This window comes from Gymnoscopelus microlampas (genome assembly GCF_963454915.1).
Source record: "Gymnoscopelus microlampas genome assembly, chromosome: 24".
Classification (NCBI taxonomy): Eukaryota; Metazoa; Chordata; class Actinopteri; order Myctophiformes; family Myctophidae; genus Gymnoscopelus; species Gymnoscopelus microlampas.
Window position 1 is genome coordinate 327,380 of NC_139961.1, and position 20,000 is coordinate 347,379.

The 20,000-nt window shown below is 40.5% G+C and overlaps 2 protein-coding genes across 4 annotated transcripts in view; one reads left to right on the forward strand and one right to left on the reverse strand.

Moving 5' to 3' along the window:
* Window positions 1-17,508, reverse strand: part of dnajc27 (DnaJ (Hsp40) homolog, subfamily C, member 27) — a 19,975-nt gene extending 2,467 nt beyond the window's left edge. The window contains exons 1-8 of one of the 3 annotated variants that reach the window (XM_084051342.1): window positions 17,108-17,508; window positions 15,939-15,955; window positions 15,806-15,871; window positions 13,520-13,589; window positions 9,562-9,726; window positions 7,756-7,878; window positions 4,223-4,383; window positions 1-2,648 (exon numbers count right to left, since the gene is read on the reverse strand). The exon at window positions 1-2,648 is cut by the window's left edge and continues 2,467 nt beyond it. In XM_084051342.1, the coding sequence (XP_083907468.1) occupies window positions 2,516-2,648; window positions 4,223-4,383; window positions 7,756-7,878; window positions 9,562-9,726; window positions 13,520-13,589; window positions 15,806-15,871; window positions 15,939-15,955; window positions 17,108-17,203 (831 nt within the window). In that variant the 5' untranslated portion in view covers window positions 17,204-17,508 and the 3' untranslated portion in view covers window positions 1-2,515. Of the gene's footprint in view, window positions 2,649-4,222; window positions 4,384-7,755; window positions 7,879-9,561; window positions 9,727-13,519; window positions 13,590-15,805; window positions 15,889-15,938; window positions 15,956-16,020; window positions 16,038-17,107 lie in introns of all 3 variants that reach the window. The other 2 variants (XM_084051343.1, XM_084051341.1) reach the window with 2 other exon arrangements.
* The window catches only part of LOC311041025 (target of Nesh-SH3-like), a gene marked incomplete at its 5' end in the record, with an annotated part of 759,687 nt that overhangs the window by 325,652 nt on the left and 414,035 nt on the right, over window positions 1-20,000 (forward strand). The window lies entirely within an intron of this gene.

Below are 20,000 nucleotides of genomic sequence, written 5' to 3' on the forward strand. Positions count from 1 at the left end.
ACTTTTCAAACGGGGGTCCCTGGGCTAATGTGTGTCAATTTGGGGGTCCTTGATGGAAAAAAGGTTGAAAACCACTGTTCTAGCAAGATCATGTTTCACATTTCCCACACATTTAGTGTCGCACGCACGCGCACACACGCAAACACACGCACACACACACACACACACACACACACACACACATACACACAGTAAACATGTGTTTGTCATTAAATATGCAAAAAAAAACTTCAAGTAAAATATCACTTACACCCACTTTAATACATGTGTGTGTGTGTGTGTGTGTGTGTGTGTGTGTGTGTGTGTGTGTGTGTGTGTGTGTGTGTGTGTGTGTGTGTGTGTGTGTGTGTGTGTGTGTGTGTGTGTGTGTGTGTGCGTGCGTGCGTGTGTGCGTGCGTGCGTGTGTGTGTGTGTCTCACATGCAGACAGACGGAGGAGCAAGGCATTATGGTCCGCAGCAGGAAGTGATGAGGGGGGGGGGGGTGGGGCTTCCTCAGAGCGCACATCAAAATCTGTCCAATCACCGCTGCGCATACAAATACAGCTGACAGCCAATCACATGCTGTTATACCGATATAAAACCAATAAATACATTAAAATGACTTTTAAACACAGTTAATACACTGATTATTAAATGTTCTTTAACAGAGAGGTTTAGGGTTATTTAACACATTGACTGCCAGCGTTTAATCTCATAATGTACTCACCAGTGCCAGACATTTATTGTTGTTTTTTTGTTCTTTAGCCGCATGCGCTCATGGATTAAAGAAAAATCTAATCTCACGACTGAAAATGTCCTAATGTGCGATTTCTGAAACGGTGTGAAAGGATCCCCCCCACACACACACACTAGCGCCGATTCCTAAACGATGAACACAATATGTCAAATCAGGATGCTTTAGTAATATTGTTCCTGCTGTTCTACATACTGCCAACCATGTGAAGAAATCACAGATTCAGGCTTTAACCGTTGCTTCTAAAATCTAAATCCTAACAGTTTTTGGAAAAAATCAAAAAATGTATTTTTTTCAAGATTTCAAGAATCTAAAGTGACACAGATGCGTTCCAGGTCTTAATGGGTAAAATATCCGAGACGATTAAGATATTATGGAAAGATGCTTCTGAACATATAGTTTGACCACTTCAAATGCTCTAATCTTTAAATAACCGAAAATAGCCTTTCTACAAGCCCTCAATGCGTCTGCGACGCATTGAGGGCTTGTAGATCGGCTATTTTTGCTGCGCAGCATGCTTCCATAGAAGACATGCTGGCTTCCATGGAATCCAAATGACTGAAATCAGTCTTGGCGACTGAGAACTTTAATCCATGTGCGCTAGCGCGGCTCTATAAACAGCACTAGTCTTAGTCCGACACCCGAGTGACACCTAAGTGTCATTGGCTGTCCTGGCTGTCCATCACACTTCCCCCCTTTTAAGCCAATGGGGAGACGAAAATGTAATGGACACGTAATAGTCAACGAATTAGATGAGACGAAAATGTTAGGGCGGGACGAATGGAGAAGAGATCCAATCAGAATTACTCTTTTTGAGGGACTATAGTTGGGAAGGGAACCAATCAGAACGATCCTCATTGTTAGTTAGGTTGATCCACCCGGAAGCAGACCATATCAGGGGCCAGCATGGACGAACACACATCACAACAAGAGAGCTTCAGGCCGGAGGGTTAGCCTAAATGCTAGCGTGCTTCATTAGACCTAGTTTGGCTATTAAGTTATTATTTGCCCATGTTCACACTGACTTCAATCTTAGCTATTGTTGGGAAGACCCGTGTGGTGTCACAAAATGCTGCCACCACTTATATAAAAAAAACATTACAGCGTTAATCTGCGACGCTAAATGTTGCCAGGTTTGGCGAGAGAAACAAGCAATCCCAAAAAACAAGTAATCAGGTCTATGAAAAGATTGGGCCCCAAAAAGCCTGCCGCACGCGGCTTTATTATGACTTTGGTCATTCTTGTTTCGTGTCGCCACAGACCTCGCTAAATCCGTTCAAAATGCGCGTTCGTTTGGTTCTACACACACAGGGGATCTGTGTGAAGCTAGCAGTGCAGACCGCGTCTCATTGCCACCCGCCATCTTGAAGTTACAACGGTAAACGCTAAACAGTGAGATGCGAGGAGAGAAACAACAACGCAGATAATCGACTTTAAAACCGGATCCCAGACAGGAAGCGGATAGGATCGGAAAAAAAAAAAACACGGAACCCGAATAATTCTGTTTCCCGGTGGTGTTCTGTGTGTGTGTGTGTGTGTGTGTGTGTGTGTGTGTGTGTGTGTGTGTGTGTGTGTGTATGTGTGTGTGTGTGGTGCTACCGGAAACAGGAAGTGGATCAAAACATTCAGAAAGTGCACTTTTTGTTCCTATCGCGGGAAAGACCACTTTGCGTAGATCTACGCGACTGGCAGTCAATGTGTTAATGATTATTTAATGATTATTTAATGTTCTTTAATGATTATTTAATGTTATTTAATGATTATTTAATGTTATTTAATGATTATTTAATGTTCTTTAACAGAGAGGTTCGGGCGTTGACCACGGCCTTGAACGCGTCCTCACTTCCTGGCGCGACACACTTGTCAGGATGCAACAGCACTGCCAACTTCCTGTACGCCTTGTTCACTTCCTCCCTGGAAACACACACACAGGTAGGAACCAAAGTTAGTGTAACCTCCTCCCATGCTGAATGGTCACTTTGTCATAACTACTATGGCATCGAGGTGAAACACGACGTTAATCATAATCGTGGACCTATTTTTAACTCTCTATGAGGTGGACACGTTAAAACGTTACCACTTTGAACTGATTAGCTCTATGAGGAGACGACAAGATTCTCACAACTCATCAACTTTCCCACGGCTGTCCCAACTAGACGCACGGACAGCATCCACTGTCTAACTAAACAGTATAACCTCCTGTGAGTGAGTAGTGGTCTATCATTTATTACCCTAACAGGTCAGCTGAGCCACATTATGAAGGATTCATCTGAAATCTGCCCTTTGATTAGAACAGTGGTTCTCAAACTTTTTCATGTCAAGGACCCCCAAATTGACACAGGGACCCCCATAAGAGAAGATTTTTTTACGGCTCTAGCAGTGATTCTCAACCATTTTAATTTCAAGGACCCCCAGTTTGACCTGCATTATAGGTTACGGGCCCCCATTTAATGGCATTTCCATCACTCGGACCGCAATCTATGTCAATGTAACTCTGAGAGTGTACAAATGGAACCAAATGGACCCGTTAGGGTCCATTAACGGGTCCATTTGGTTCCATTTGTACACTCTCAGAGTTACAGACCCATAAGGGTCCATTTGGTGCCTAATCTATCATTTAGCTGGGGACCCCCTGGAACTCCCTCAAGGACCCCTGGGGGTCCCCGGACCCCACTTTGAGAACCAATGGATTCGAAAATGCATTCAAACGCAATTGATTATTGAGAAACCATCACGCACGCAGCATGCTGCGCAAATGGTAATGTAGGTAATTCATGTATTTGTGTTAGATGACCCTGCTATATAAAATGTGTATATTATGATGGTTCATGTTCAAATAGCTCAATCCAAAATATAATGCTGTAGGCCAGTGGTTTTCAACCAGTGGTCCTTGAGGGAGTTCCAGGGGGTCCCCAGCCAAATGATAGATAGGAACCAAATGGACCCTTATGGGTCTGTAACTCTGAGTGTACAAATGGAACCAAATGGACCCTAACGGGTCCATTTGGTTCCATTTGTACACTCTCAGAGTTAAATTAACATTGATTTTATAATAAAAATTGGGGTCCCAGTGATAGAAATGCCATTAAATGGGGGTCCATAGCCCTAATGCATGTCAAACTGGGGGTCCTTGCAATTAATATGGTTGAGAATCACTGCTAGAGCCGTAAAAATCGTCTCTCATTGGGGGTCCCTGGCATATCCTTTCAAATGGGGGTCCGCGGGCTAATATGTGTCAATTTGGGGGTCCTTGACGCGAAAAAGGTTGAAAACCACTGCTGTAGGCCTAAGTATTAGGCTGTATTTACGCACCTGCTTGTCATTAATGCATAAACATAATTATGAGCGGTATTTTTGTCAGATGTCCGATAAATTTGAATCCTTCCGGACATTGGGACCGGCAGATTACAATCCTAGCGCGACCCCTGGTGTGTGTGTGTGTGTGCGCGTGTGCGTGTGTGTGTGTGTGTGTGTGTGTGTGTGTGTACCTTGTGGCTCCGGGTTTGACTCCCAGCATGTCCCAGGAGTCCTTGCTGTTGCGTATGCGTCGTATGGTGTCAGCCTGCTCCTTGGTGAAGCCCACCGTCACCTCAGAGACCACCCTCTTCCCCCCGTTCTCACACATGTCTGTGATGGACGAGAAGAACGACTGCGCGCGCACACACGCACGCACGCACACACACACACACACACACACACACACACACACACACACACAATAAATTAGGCTCTGCGATTACAACAAAGTATTTTATAAATATTGACTCTCCGAGGTGAAAAGGGTGACAACATGTTTTTTTCTTCGGGTCAGGTGTCACACTATAATTGCCCTATTTGGATTCAAAACGGCTATTGTAGCTGAAAAGCTACAAGTTTGCATGTCTGAATAATGCAAAAAACAGAATTATTTGTTTGCATTTACTTTTTTCCTCCCCCATATATTTTCATAATAAAAAAAGTGCGTATCGTATCGTATCGATATCGTATGGAAGTTGTGAGACAAATATCGTATCGTATCGTTTGGTGAAATTAGTGTATCGGCACACCCCTACTGGACTGGACTAAAACTACAAGGGAAACTCGCCTGTCTTCCCTATGCTGATCACTCTGTCTCACCCTCATTCCTTAAGAACACTGCGCTCAATGAGGACATCAGCACATTCACCATAAAAGCCAGACTACAAGTCCTTCCCACCAGACTCAACCTTTCCATATGGTTTCCCACCAGTCAAGCTCCTCGTTGTCTGCACCACACCACAGAACAGATCACTGAAACACTGTCACACATCTTGAACGGCTGTTATGCATGCAAAGGGATGTACATTGCACGATATTTACATCTCTGTGATAACCCAGACATATTTACATCTCTGTGATAACCCAGACATATTTAAATCTCTGTGATAACCCAGACATATTTACATCTCTGTGATAACCCAGACATATTTACATCTCTGTGATAACCCAGACATCTATACATCTCTGTGATAACCCAGACATATGTACATCTCTGTGATAACCCAGACATCTATACATCTCTGTGATAACCCAGACATATTTACATCTCTGTGATAACCCAGACATATTTACATCTCTGTGATAACCCAGACATATTTACATCTCTGTGATAACCCAGACATCTATACATCTCTGTGATAACCCAGACATATTTACATCTCTGTGATAACCCAGACATATTTACATCTCTGTGATAACCCAGACATATTTACATCTCTGTGATAACCCAGACATATTTACATCTCTGTGATAACCCAGACATATCTACATCTCTGTGATAACCCAGACATATTTACATCTCTGTGATAACCCAGACATATTTACATCTCTGTGATAACCCAGACATATTTACATCTCTGTGATAACCCAGACATCTATACATCTCTGTGATAACCCAGACATATTTACATCTCTGTGATAACCCAGACATCTATACATCTCTGTGATAACCCAGACATCTATACATCTCTGTGATAACCCAGACATCTTTACATCTCTGTGATAACCCAGACATCTTCACATCTCTGTGATAACCCAGACATATTTACATCTCTGTGATAACCCAGACATCTATACATCTCTGTGATAACCCAGACATATTTACATCTCTGTGATAACCCAGACATCTATACATCTCTGTGATAACCCAGACATATTTACATCTCTGTGATAACCCAGACATATTTACATCTCTGTGATAACCCAGACATCTATACATCTCTGTGATAACCCAGACATCTATACATCTCTGTGATAACCCAGACATCTATACATCTCTGTGATAACCCAGACATCTATACATCTCTGTGATAACCCAGACATATTTACATCTCTGTGATAACCCAGACATATTTACATCTCTGTGATAACCCAGACATATTTACATCTCTGTGATAACCCAGACATCTATACATCTCTGTGATAACCCAGACATATTTACATCTCTGTGATAACCCAGACATATTTACATCTCTGTGATAACCCAGACATCTATACATCTCTGTGATAACCCAGACATCTATACATCTCTGTGATAACCCAGACATATTTACATCTCTGTGATAACCCAGACATCTTTACATCTCTGTGATAACCCAGACATCTTTACATCTCTGTGATAACCCAGACATATTTACATCTCTGTGATAACCCAGACATCTATACATCTCTGTGATAACCCAGACATATTTACATCTCTGTGATAACCCAGACATCTATACATCTCTGTGATAACCCAGACATATTTACATCTCTGTGATAACCCAGACATATTTACACCTCTGTGATAACCCAGACATATTTACATCTCTGTGATAACCCAGACATATTTACATCTCTGTGATAACCCAGACATCTTTACATCTCTGTGATAACCCAGACATATTTACATCTCTGTGATAACCCAGACATATTTACATCTCTGTGATAACCCAGACATCTATACATCTCTGTGATAACCCAGACATCTATACATCTCTGTGATAACCCAGACATATTTACATCTCTGTGATAACCCAGACATCTATACATCTCTGTGATAACCCAGACATCTTTACATCTCTGTGATAACCCAGACATATTTACATCTCTGTGATAACCCAGACATATTTACATCTCTGTGATAACCCAGACATCTATACATCTCTGTGATAACCCAGACATCTTCACATCTCTGTGATAACCCAGACATATTTACATCTCTGTGATAACCCAGACATATTTACATCTTTGACAGCTAATTAGACCCTCCAGAAAAACGCAAATGGACCCGTTAGGTCCATTTGTACACTCTCAGAGTTACAGACCCATAAGGGTCCATTTGGTTCCTGTCCATCATTTAGCTGGGGACCCCCTGGAACCCCCTCAAGTACCCCTGGGGGTCCCCGGACCCCACTTTGAGAACCATGGGCCTAGAGGAAGCCTTTATGACAAAGGCCATTAAATACCAACCACTCCTACATACCATCTCAGAGCTGGGTTATAGGTGCAGAGTATTTGTTTTTATATTTGGCAGCCTATAGGACATTATACACAGACTGGTTGTTAGAGGGTTCCAACAACTTAGGATGCACCAAAAAAGAGGCAAAAAGGCTGGCAAAGTATTGTTCTATTTCTGCTATAATTGGCAGCCGCCATATATGGCAGAGACGCTGTTACTTATACCCATAGAGTACTGAGTACTTATACTGTTACTTAAACCCATAGAGTACTGAGTGACATGTTTATTGTATCATGAAGACGTTTCCATGATTTTGTGATGTCATCTCACTGCACCTTTAATATTTGTGTCCTTGTATACTCTCCTTTGTGTGGACATAAATAAATGGTTAAAATGTGTGTGTGTGTGTGTGTGTGTGTGTGTGTGTGTGTGTGTGTGTGTGTGTGTGTGTGTGTGTGTGTGTGTGTGTGTGTGTGTGTGTGTGTTTGTGTGTGTGTGTGTGTGTGTGTGTGTGTGTGTGTGTGTGTGTGTGTGTGTGTGTAGTGTGTAGCATAATGTGTGTACCTGGAACATGTCGTTGATTCCCTCTCCGCTCTGAGCCGACGTTTCAAAGTAGTGGAAGCCTCGTGACTCCGCCCACAGACGCCCCTCCCCCTCGTCAACCACCCGACGCTTAGTGAGGTCAACCTACACACACACACACACACACACACACACACACACACACACACACACACACACACGTCAAGGACCCCCACATTCAAGTCAAGTCAATTTTATTTATAAAGCACATTTAAAAACAACCAAAGTGCTGTAACATCAGGGTTAAAAAACACACAAAAAGCATCAAATACATCCGCTGATCTAAGTCATTGGTTCTCAAAGTGGGGTCCGGGGACCCCTTGGGGTACTTGAGGGGGTCCCCAGCTAAATGATGGACAGGAACCAAATGGACCCTTATGGGTCTGTAACTCTGAGAGTGTACAAATGGAACCAAATGGACCCTTATGGGTCTGTAACTCTGAGAGTGTACAAATGGAACCAAATGGACCCTTATGGGTCTGTAACTCTGAGAGTGTACCATTTGTACACTCTCAGAGTTAAATTAACATTGATTTTACGATATAAATTGGGGTCCAAGAGATATAAATTTCATTAAATGGGGGTCCGTAGCCTAAATGCATGTCAAACTGTGGGGGTCCTTGAAATTAAAATGGTTGAGAATCACTGCTAGAGAGCCGTAAAAATCTTCTCTTATGGGGGTCCCTGGCTTATCTTTTCAAATGGGGGTCCGCGGGCTAATAAGTGTCAATTTGGGGGTCCTTGACATGAAGAAGTTTGAGAACCACTGGCCTAATGCTGTCGGGGGGGAGGAAGCATCATGCATATGTAGGGTGGTGCCAATCCATGGTGGGCTTTATAGGCCAATAATAACATTTTGACTGGAGGCCAGATGCCACAATGGGAGTGATGTGATCAAGAGCCTTGCAGCCGCGTTCTGGACGAGCTGCAGTCTAGATCAGTGGTTCTCAAACTTTTTCATGTCAAGGACCCCCAAATTGACACATGTTAGCCCACGGACCCCCATTTGAAAAGATATGCCAGGGACCCCCATAAGAGAGGTTTTGTTTTACGGCTCTAGCAGTGAATCTCAACCATTTTAATTTCAAGGACCCCCAGTTTGACATGCATTAGGGCTACGGACCCCCATTTAATGGCATTTCTATGTCTTGGACCCCAATTTATATCGTAAAGTCTATGTTAGGGTCCATTTGGTTCCATTTGTACACTCTCAGAGTTACAGACCCATAAGGGTCCATTTGGTTCCATTTGTACACTCTCAGAGTTACAGACCCATAAGGGTCCATTTGGTACCTAATCTATCATTTAGCTGGGGACCCCCTGGAACTCCCTCAAGGACCCTGGGGGTCCCCGGACCCCACTTTGAGAACCACTGGTCTAGAGAGGGAGGTATTTGAGTCTTAGTCTGGTCTTAGTTGGAAGAAGGGCCTTTAATTTAAAGAAGGCACCTTTAATAACGGAATTGATTTGCTTGTCAAATTTGAGTCCAGGATTACAACCAGGTTGTTGACGTGTGGTTTACAGGTCAGTGGGCCGAGGGAGGTGGTGATGGTCTTTGTTTTGTGAGGAGGAGCCAAAGAGAATGATTTCAGTTTTATTGTCGGGACCCCCAGAAGAGAGGATTTGTGTTAAAAACAAAAAAATCACAATTCTCCAAACATTTTGGATATTTAAAAAATAGCAGATCTACAAGCTCGTTGTGAGCTTGTAGATCTGCTATTTTTGAATGGCCATAGATGTGTTTAAAATGATTTTGATGATACGTTAACTAATGAATGAATGACGTACCTTGTTGGCACAGACGACGAACACGATGTTCTCCATGTTGGCCTGGGAGCCCATTTCCTGCTTCATCTCCCCCAGCCAGCTGTCCAGCGAATCAAAGCTCTCCCTGACGCCCACGTCATACACCAGGACCACGCCCTGAGAGTCCTTGTAGAACTCGTTACGTACCTAGTATAGATATAGATATATATATATATAAATATGAGTCCTTGTAGAACTCGTTACGTACCTAGTATAGATATATATATACATATATATAAATATGAGTCCTTGTAGAACTCGTTACGTACCTAGTATAGATATAGATATATATATATATATATATATATATATATGAGTCCTTGTAGAACTCGTTACGTACCTAGTATAGATATATAGATATATATATATATATATATATATATATATATATATATGAGTCCTTGTAGAACTCGTTACGTACCTAGGATAGATATATAGATATATATATATATATATATATATATATATATATATATATATGAGTCCTTGTAGAACTTGTTACGTACCTAGGATAGATATATATATATATATATATATATATATATATATATGAGTCCTTGTAGAAGTCATTACTAGAGACACGTTTTACTATTATTATGTTATTATAAAACCACATTGATTTATTGTTATTATCTCAAATAACTGCGTGTAAGGCGTTGGTTCTCAAAGTGGGGTCCGGGGACCCCCAAGGGTACTTGAGGGGGTTCCAGGGGGTCCCCAGCTAAATGATGGATAGGAACCAAATGGACCCTTATGAGTCTGTAACTCTGAGTGTACAAATGGAACCAAATGGACCCTTATGGGTCTGTAACTCTGAGTGTACAAATGGAACCAAATGGACCCTTATGAGTCTGTAACTCTGAGAGTGTACAAATGGAACCAAATGGACCCTAACGGGTCCATTTGGTTCCATTTGTACACTCTCAGAGTTAAATTAACATTGATTTTACAATATTAATTGGGGTCCCAGTGATAGAAATGCCTTTAAATGGGGGTCCATAGCCTCTAATGCATGTCAAACTGGGGGGTCCTTGAAATTAAAATGGTTGAGAACCATAGGCGGGCTCACTAACCACTCAGCTATGGCCGCCCCTTAGTGTAAATATAGATGTCCTCTACATCATTAAACAGACAGTATATGTAATGTGTTTCTGTAGTGAGTGTGTTAATATAGAGGTCCTCTACATCATTAAACAGACAGTATATGTAATGTGTCTCTGTAGTGAGTGTGTTAATATAGTGGTCCTCTACATCATTAAACAGACAGTATATGTAATGTGTTTCTGTAGTGAGTGTGTTAATATAGAGGTCCTCTACATCATTAAACAGACAGTATATGTAATGTGTCTCTGTAGTGAGTGTGTTAATATAGAGGTCCTCTACATCATTAAACAGACAGTATATGTAATGTGTCTCTGTAGTGAGTGTGTAAATATAGTGGTCCTCTACATCATTAAACAGACAGTATATGTAATGTGTCTCTGTAGTGAGTGTGTTAATATAGAGGTCCTCTATATCATTAAACAGACAGTATATGTAATGTGTCTCTGTAGTGAGTGTGTTAATATAGAGGTCCTTTACATCATTAAACAGACAGTATATGTAATGTGTCTCTGTAGTGAGTGTGTTAATATAGTGGTCCTCTACATCATTAAACAGACAGTATATGTAATGTGTTCCTCTGTAGTGAGTGTGTTAATATAGAGGTCCTCTACATCATTAAACAGACAGTATATGTAATGTGTCTCTGTAGTGAGTGTGTTAATATAGTGGTCCTCTACATCATTAAACAGACAGTATATGTAATGTGTTCCTCTGTAGTGAGTGTGTTAATATAGAGGTCCTCTACATCATTAAACAGACAGTATATGTAATGTGTCTCTGTAGTGAGTGTGTTAATATAGAGGTCCTCTACATCATTAAACAGACAGTATATGTAATGTGTCTCTGTAGTGAGTGTGTTAATATAGAGGTCCTCTACATCATTAAACAGACAGTATATGTAATGTGTCTCTGTAGTGAGTGTGTTAATATAGAGGTCCTCTACATCATTAAACAGACATTATACAACAGGTAGTTCCGACCAAGCAATCTGATTGGTTGAAATAGCTTTCTAGCCGTGCTTCAAACCAGCATCGCCATCGCGACGCGTTGTCAGCTTGTAGATCAGTTATTTTGGCCGCGTGACACGGTCGTACGACGGAGCATATAGCCTACTGGAATTCATTCCACTGCGCAAGCATTGATAGCTCAGCTGTGTTGATGAGACGGTGCCTCAAACTCAAAGCGCTGCTACAGGGACTATTTAATGTCTCTCAGTCAAAAACTCTTCTCTTTACAGGGAAACGGACAATAGCGAAACATTTTTATTATTAATTGCCCCACAATATGAATACATTTGGATGTGTTTTGTTGGTAACTGTTGTATAATCGCAATATTACACTCGAGGGTGTGCTTTACCTTACATTATTGGCACTTCAGTGATGCTGGCGGAACTCCGCTTCGCGTCGTTCCTGACCGCATCACTGGCGTGCCAATAATGACGGTAAAGCACACCCTCTCGTGTAATATTGCTTAAGTATATGTAATGTGTCTCTGTAGTGAGTGTGTTAATATAGAGGTCCTCTACATCATTAAACAGACACTATATGTAATGTGTCTCTGTAGTGAGTGTGTTAATATAGAGGTCCTCTACATCATTAAACAGACAGTATATGTAATGTGTCTCTGTAGTGAGTGTGTTAATATAGAGGTCCTCTACATCATTAAACAGACACTATATGTAATGTGTCTCTGTAGTGAGTGTGTTAATATAGAGGTCCTCTACATCATTAAACAGACACTATATGTAATGTGTCTCTGTAGTGAGTGTGTTAATATAGAGGTCCTCTACATCATTAAACAGACAGTATATGTAATGTGTCTCTGTAGTGAGTGTGTTAATATAGTGGTCCTCTACATCATTAAACAGACAGTATATGTAATGTGTCTCTGTAGTGAGTGTGTTAATATAGAGGTCCTCTACATCATTAAACAGACAGTATATGTAATGTGTCTCTGTAGTGAGTGTGTTAATATAGAGGTCCTCTACATCATTAAACAGACACTATATGTAATGTGTCTCTGTAGTGAGTGTGTTAATATAGAGGTCCTCTACATCATTAAACAGACAGTATATGTAATGTGTCTCTGTAGTGAGTGTGTTAATATAGAGGTCCTCTACATCATTAAACAGACAGTATATGTAATGTGTCTCTGTAGTGAGTGTGTTAATATAGTGGTCCTCTACATCATTAAACAGACAGTATATGTAATGTGTCTCTGTAGTGAGTGTGTTAATATAGAGGTCCTCTACATCATTAAACAGACAGTATATGTAATGTGTCTCTGTAGTGAGTGTGTTAATATAGTGGTCCTCTACATCATTAAACAGACAGTATATGTAATGTGTCTCTGTAGTGAGTGTGTTAATATAGAGGTCCTCTACATCATTAAACAGACAGTATATGTAATGTGTCTCTGTAGTGAGTGTGTTAATATAGAGGTCCTCTACATCATTAAACAGACAGTATATGTAATGTGTCTCTGTAGTGAGTGTGTTAATATAGAGGTCCTCTACATCATTAAACAGACAGTATATGTAATGTGTCTCTGTAGTGAGTGTGTTAATATAGAGGTCCTCTACATCATTAAACAGACAGTATATGTAATGTGTCTCTGTAGTGAGTGTGTTAATATAGAGGTCCTCTACATCATTAAACAGACAGTATATGTAATGTGTCTCTGTAGTGAGTGTGTTAATATAGAGGTCCTCTACATCATTAAACAGACAGTATATGTAATGTGTCTCTGTAGTGAGTGTGTTAATATAGAGGTCCTCTACATCATTAAACAGACAGTATATGTAATGTGTCTCTGTAGTGAGTGTGGTGAACTCACCTCATAGAAGAAAGGATGACCGGCCATGTCGAAGATGTTCACTTTGATCTCTCTGTCCCTGACCTGTACTCTACACACACACACCGCGCACGCACGCACGCACGCACGCACGCACGCACGCACGCACGCACGCACACACACACACACACACACACACACACACACACACACACACACACACACACACACACACACACACACACACACACACACACACACACACACACACACACACACACACACACACACACAGTTTAAAGTAAACCCATTGAGAATGTTTTATTAGATGAACAATAATAAGACGTATCACCCAGGAACATGTGTCCAAACTGGAATATGTTTCAGTATTGGAAGTAGTAAAACTCAGTGTGTGTGAATGAGCTAAACCAGTGGTTTTCAACCAGTGGTCCGGGGACCACCAGTGGTCCTTGAGGGGGTTCCAGGGGGTCCCCATACAAATGGAATAGTTGGTAACCAAATTGACCCTTGTGTGTCTGTAACTCTGAGAGTGTACAAATGGAACCAAATGGACCCGTAAGGGTCCATTTGGTTCCATTTGTACACTGTCAGAGTTACATTAACACTGATGATGATACTACAGTGTAGATTGGGACCCCCAAGGAATCAAAATGGTTGAGTCCCTGCCATATCTTTTCAAATGGGGGTCCCTGGGCTAATATGTGTCAATTTGGGGGTCCTTGACGCAAGAAAAGGTTGAAAACCACTGAGCTAAACGTATTGGTAAACACACAGTGGCCCTCATCGTGTATCAAGGCGGTGTAGACCAAATAATGGGCGTACGGCGAGATCACCATTTATCAATATATCCTGACGTGGAGTTTAGCGTAACGGCCCGCTCAGATCTCACAACAGATCTGAGGCTGGTGTAGACTTTGTCTGAACCCGTTTGTTCCATCATAGACCTTATAGATCAGTGGTTCTCAAACTTTTTCATGTCAAGGACCCCCAAATTGACACTTATTAGCCCACGGACCCCCATTTCAAAAGATATGCCAGGGACCCCCATAAGAGAAGGTTTTTACGGCTTTCTAGCAGTGATTCTCAACCATTTCAATGTCAAGGACCCCCAGTTTGACATGCATTAAGGCTACGGACCCCCATTTAATGGCATTTCTATCACTTGGACCGCAATTTATATTGTAAAATCAATGTTAATGTAACTCTGAGAGTGTACAAATGGAACCAAATGGACCCGTTAGGGTCCATTTGGTTCCATTTGTACACTCTCAGAGTTACAGACCCATAAGGGTCCATGTGGCGCCTAATCTATCATTTAGCTGGGGACCCCCTGGAACCCCCTCAAGTACCCCTGGGGGGCAGCATGGTAAAAACATTACACCAATGGAAATTAATACAATAATAAAAACTATCAGTAATACATAGGAATAAATATAAGCCGGTTTGTACCGGTTTATACATATTATATATTTACATATATAATATATATAGACTCTATTATATAAGTACACTCCATTGATAAATGAGGGCCACTGTTCCAGTAGCAACAGGTCATGACAAAATGACATGTGTTCATTAATATTCATGAACATGACATGTGTTCATTAATATTCATGAACATGACATGTGTTCATTAATATTCATGAACATAACATGTGTTCATTAATATTCATGAACATAACATGTGTTCATTAGTATTCATGAACATAACATGTGTTCATTAACATTCATGAACATGACATGTGTTCATTAATATTCATGAACATGACATGTGTTCATTAATATTCATGAACATGACATGTGTTCATTAATATTCATGAACATAACATGTGTTCATTAACATTCATGAACATAACATGTGTTCATTAATATTCATGAACATAACATGTGTTCATTAGTATTCATGAACATAACATGTGTTCATTAATATTCATGAACATGACATGTGTTCATTAATATTCATGAACATGACATGTGTTCATTAATATTCATGAACATGACATGTGTTCATTAATATTCATGAACATGACATGTGTTCATTAATATTCATGAACATAACATGTGTTCATTAACATTCATGAACATAACATGTGTTCATTAATATTCATGAACATAACATGTGTTCATTAATATTCATGAACATAACATGTGTTCATTAGTATTCATGAACATAACATGTGTTCATTAATATTCATGAACATGACATGTGTTCATTAATATTCATGAACATGACATGTGTTCATTAATATTCATGAGCATAACATCTGTTCATTAATATTCATGATGTTAGGTGAATAAATTACTTACTTCGTGACTCCGTAGTCGATGCCAATGGTCGCAAGATATTTAGGAACGAATCTCTTCTCACAATACCTCTTGATGATGCAACTCTGTAATGCATAAATTATTATTATTATTAATACGTCTCTTCTCACAAAACCTCTTAATGATGCAACTCTGTAATACATAAATTATTATTATTATTATTATTATTATTATTAATAAATCTCTTCTCACAAAACCTCTTAATGATGCAACTCTGTAATACATAAATAATAATAATAATTAATATTATTATTATTATTAATACATCTCTTCTCACAAACCCTCTTAATGATGCAACTCTGTAATACATAAATTATTATTATTATTATTATTATTATTATTAATAAATCTCTTCTCACAAAACCTCTTAATGATGCAACTCTGTAATGCATAAATTATTATTGTCTCCGCTAGGAGACATTGTTTTCACTTTCCACATGTCAAGCTAACATTGGTCAAGCCTCACGTGACACGTGACAATACGGTGAAATAGTGTGATCTGATTGGCTAGTGACGTATAGCGGCCTATAAATACATGTGTCACTTTGAAAGAGTCTTAGCCTCTTTCAAAGTGAGGTAAGACAGGAATAATCACTGTCTTACACCTACACAGACAGGACAGATAGGACAGATAGGACACTTACATAGACAGGACGGATAGGACACTTACACAGACAGGACGGATAGGACACTTACACAGACAGGACGGATAGGACACTTACACAGACAGGACGGATAGGACACTTATACAGACAGGACGGATAGGACACTTACACAGACAGGACGGATAGGACACTTACACAGACAGGACGGATAGGACACTTATACAGACAGGACGGATAGGACACTTACACAGACAGGACGGATAGGACACTTATACAGACAGGACGGATAGGACACTTACACAGACAGGACGGATAGGACACTTATACAGACAGGACGGATAGGACACTTACACAGACAGGACGGATAGGACACTTACACAGACAGGACGGATAGGACACTTATACAGACAGGACGGATAGGACACTTATACAGACAGGACGCATAGGACACTTACACAGACAGGACGGATAGGACACTTACACAGACAGGACGGATAGGACACTTATACAGAGGGATAGGACACTTGTGTCATGTTACTATGACACAGTAACATGTTCTATTTTTTGTAAGAATTAGAACATACGAATTAGAACATTCCCAACATTCCCAACACAAGTCTGCTGGCGGAGACTTGTGCTCCGAGGAGCACTTTTTCTAGTTATTATTATTAACTCTTACCTTGCCAACCTCTGCATTTCCCAGGCTGATGACTTTAACTCGAAGTGATTTCTTGTTGTCGCGTCTCTTCTGCACGTTACCATGGTTACCATCCATCTTTGATTGATTGATTGATTGATTGTTTGTTGGTTGACAGACAGACAGACAGACAGACAGACAGACAGACAGACAGACAGACAGACAGACAGACCAGACAGCTGTTTGTTGTTGTTAGCTTGTCAGGCTAACAGGATGCTAGCTAGCTGTCTTGCTTTCAGTCCAAACGCACCGCGGCTCGTGGCGTCATTACAGTGTCTGTATGACGTAGCGGTCACTCGATGACGTCACGTGGTTTATCAGGCTATGAGAACATAAGAGACACGACAATAATGTATAGAGGCCGGCAGCATGATGCTAACGATGCTAACGACGTTGCTCATTGATTCAACTGAACAGGAACACTGACTGCACTGCCCCAAGGATGCGTCCGTGACGTCATAACCACGCGACACCCCAAGCGAGCGCTTCAGAGCAGTCACGTGACTGTGGTTTATCTGTCATTTCATACCAAACAGAACAATTACAGTAAAATATGAGAAATATATATATACATTATAACAACATTATTATTAATATTAGTAGTTATTATTATTATTATTATTATTACATCACCACAGAATCTTTACATTGTAATAACATTATTTGTCCTAATTTTACTCAATGCATAATATAATAATAATAATAATAATAATAATAAAAAATAAAAAAAAGAATCGTCACACATTAGAAACCATTAAAACATCTAAGACAGTGGTTCTCAAACTTTTTCATGTCAAGGACCCCCAAATTGACAATCAATAGCATGTGGACCCCCATTTCAAAAGATAAGCCAGGGACCCCCATAAGAGAAGATTTTTTTAGGGCTCTAGCAGTGATTCTCAACCATTTTAATTTCAAGGACCCCCAGTTTGACATGCATTAGGGGCTACGGACCCCCATTTAATGGCATTTTTTTTCTCTGGGACACCAATTCATATTGTAAAATCAATGTTAATGTAACTCTGAGAGTGTACAAATGGAACCAAATGGACCCTAACGGGTCCATTTGGTTCCATTTGTACACTCTCAGAGTTACAGACCCATAAGGGTCCATTTGGTTCTTATCCATCATTTAGCTGGGGACCCCCTGGAACCCCCTCAAGTACCCCTGGGGGTCCAGGGGTACAAGAGAGTAACGTCACGCTCTGATCTCGCCGCAAAGCGGGCTGCTATGGGCTATAGTTCCAAACATTGGAACTATCCCATTGAGATAGACAGTCAGAGCACTTCCGCATTGCATTCTTACTATGGGAGTCAACGCTAGTGTCATAACTGTCGTTACGGCTCTGGGTAAAACCTGTGTTAGCTTTGTTCTGTAGGCCTCTCTATAGGAGTCAACGGACTGTGCTGCTCTCTTGTGGACAGGGAGGGTATTGCACAGTCTTGGTGGTTTTGAGGAGGTTGCGGGCTGATATGGGTCAAATGTAGGCTTTGCTGCCCTCTTGTGGTGAAAACGGACAAATGTGTCTGTTAAGTCAGCGCAAATTAACCATGACAAGACTTCCGGTTAGTCTTCAAAATAAAAGCACATTCTGTCAAGTCGAATTTTAAAAACCATGAGAGAACTTTTGCTCACAAAGCCAACTCAACGTTCCGCCATACTCATAACTCTATGCATCCGGTCTGTAACGGATACGGAAACAGGTTGTGTGCACGTATGTCAGTATGAACATGTGACCGGATACAGTAGGCGGGCTGTAGACCGGATGTGAGACCGAACTTCGAACTTGTTAACTTCACGCGTTAAACCTTTGACTTTATTTTGAAAACCCCTTAAACCGGAAGTGTCTAGAAGAGCGTTCGCCTTTTGACGGCATTTGTTTTAACTGCCTGTGTTTACATCCGGTAGCATGTTAGCATGCTAACGTATTAGCATGTTAGCATGCTAGCTAGCTGCTCAAATGATGTAAAACGTCCTGCGTTTGTTGTATGAATCCAACAGTTGGTTTAAATAATGACTAATTATATAATACAAGAATGAAAACACTATAAATTATCATTTATAAAGATTAAATAACGTTAACAATTAATAAGAGACAAAACGAACTACACTTAGTAGATTAACCGCCAGAGGGCGCTTGTATCCACTTTTTAATGCATCTTATTGCGTCACAACGCAACTCAGAGACAAGTGGTGGAAAAAGTACTCACATTTTTTTTTTACTCAAGTAAAAGTATCAAGACTGCGATGTAAAGAAATTCTGTTACAAGTTAAAAGTCCGGAATTCAAAATGTACTTGAGTAAAAGTACAAAAGTATTGATTGATTGATTGATGTACTTTATTTAGTAAGACATGAGAACTGTTATTGGTATCAAAATGTACGTAAAGTACCAAAAGTAAAAGTACTCATTGTGCAGAGCTGTAGTAGTGAAGTTTCCAAATGTATAAAAATCATTTGAAAATAGCAGATCTACGAGCTCACAATGCGTCGCTTCGACGCATTGTGAGCTTGTAGATCTGCTATTTTCAAATGGCCGAAATGAATTCATGAATGGTAGTAGCCCTGAAACATGACGTCATAACATGACAGTCATGGACCCACTTACTGGTTTTTGATATTTTTTTTTACATTTACAACTCTCACATCTACCTAAACGTTCACATTTCAAATATAAAGTGCTGACGTCATGCCACGGATGCAACAAGTTGAACCGGATCACGAGAAGAACCCATATCTCTTTTATTGTTCAATAAAAAGCATTTTAATCCCAATCGGCGGACATTTTCTATTTTTTTTGTAATGTATCAGAGTGCAATACACCCCGCAACCAGTAGTGTCGCATAGTTGAAAGCATCGGAGAAAATTCGGGGAA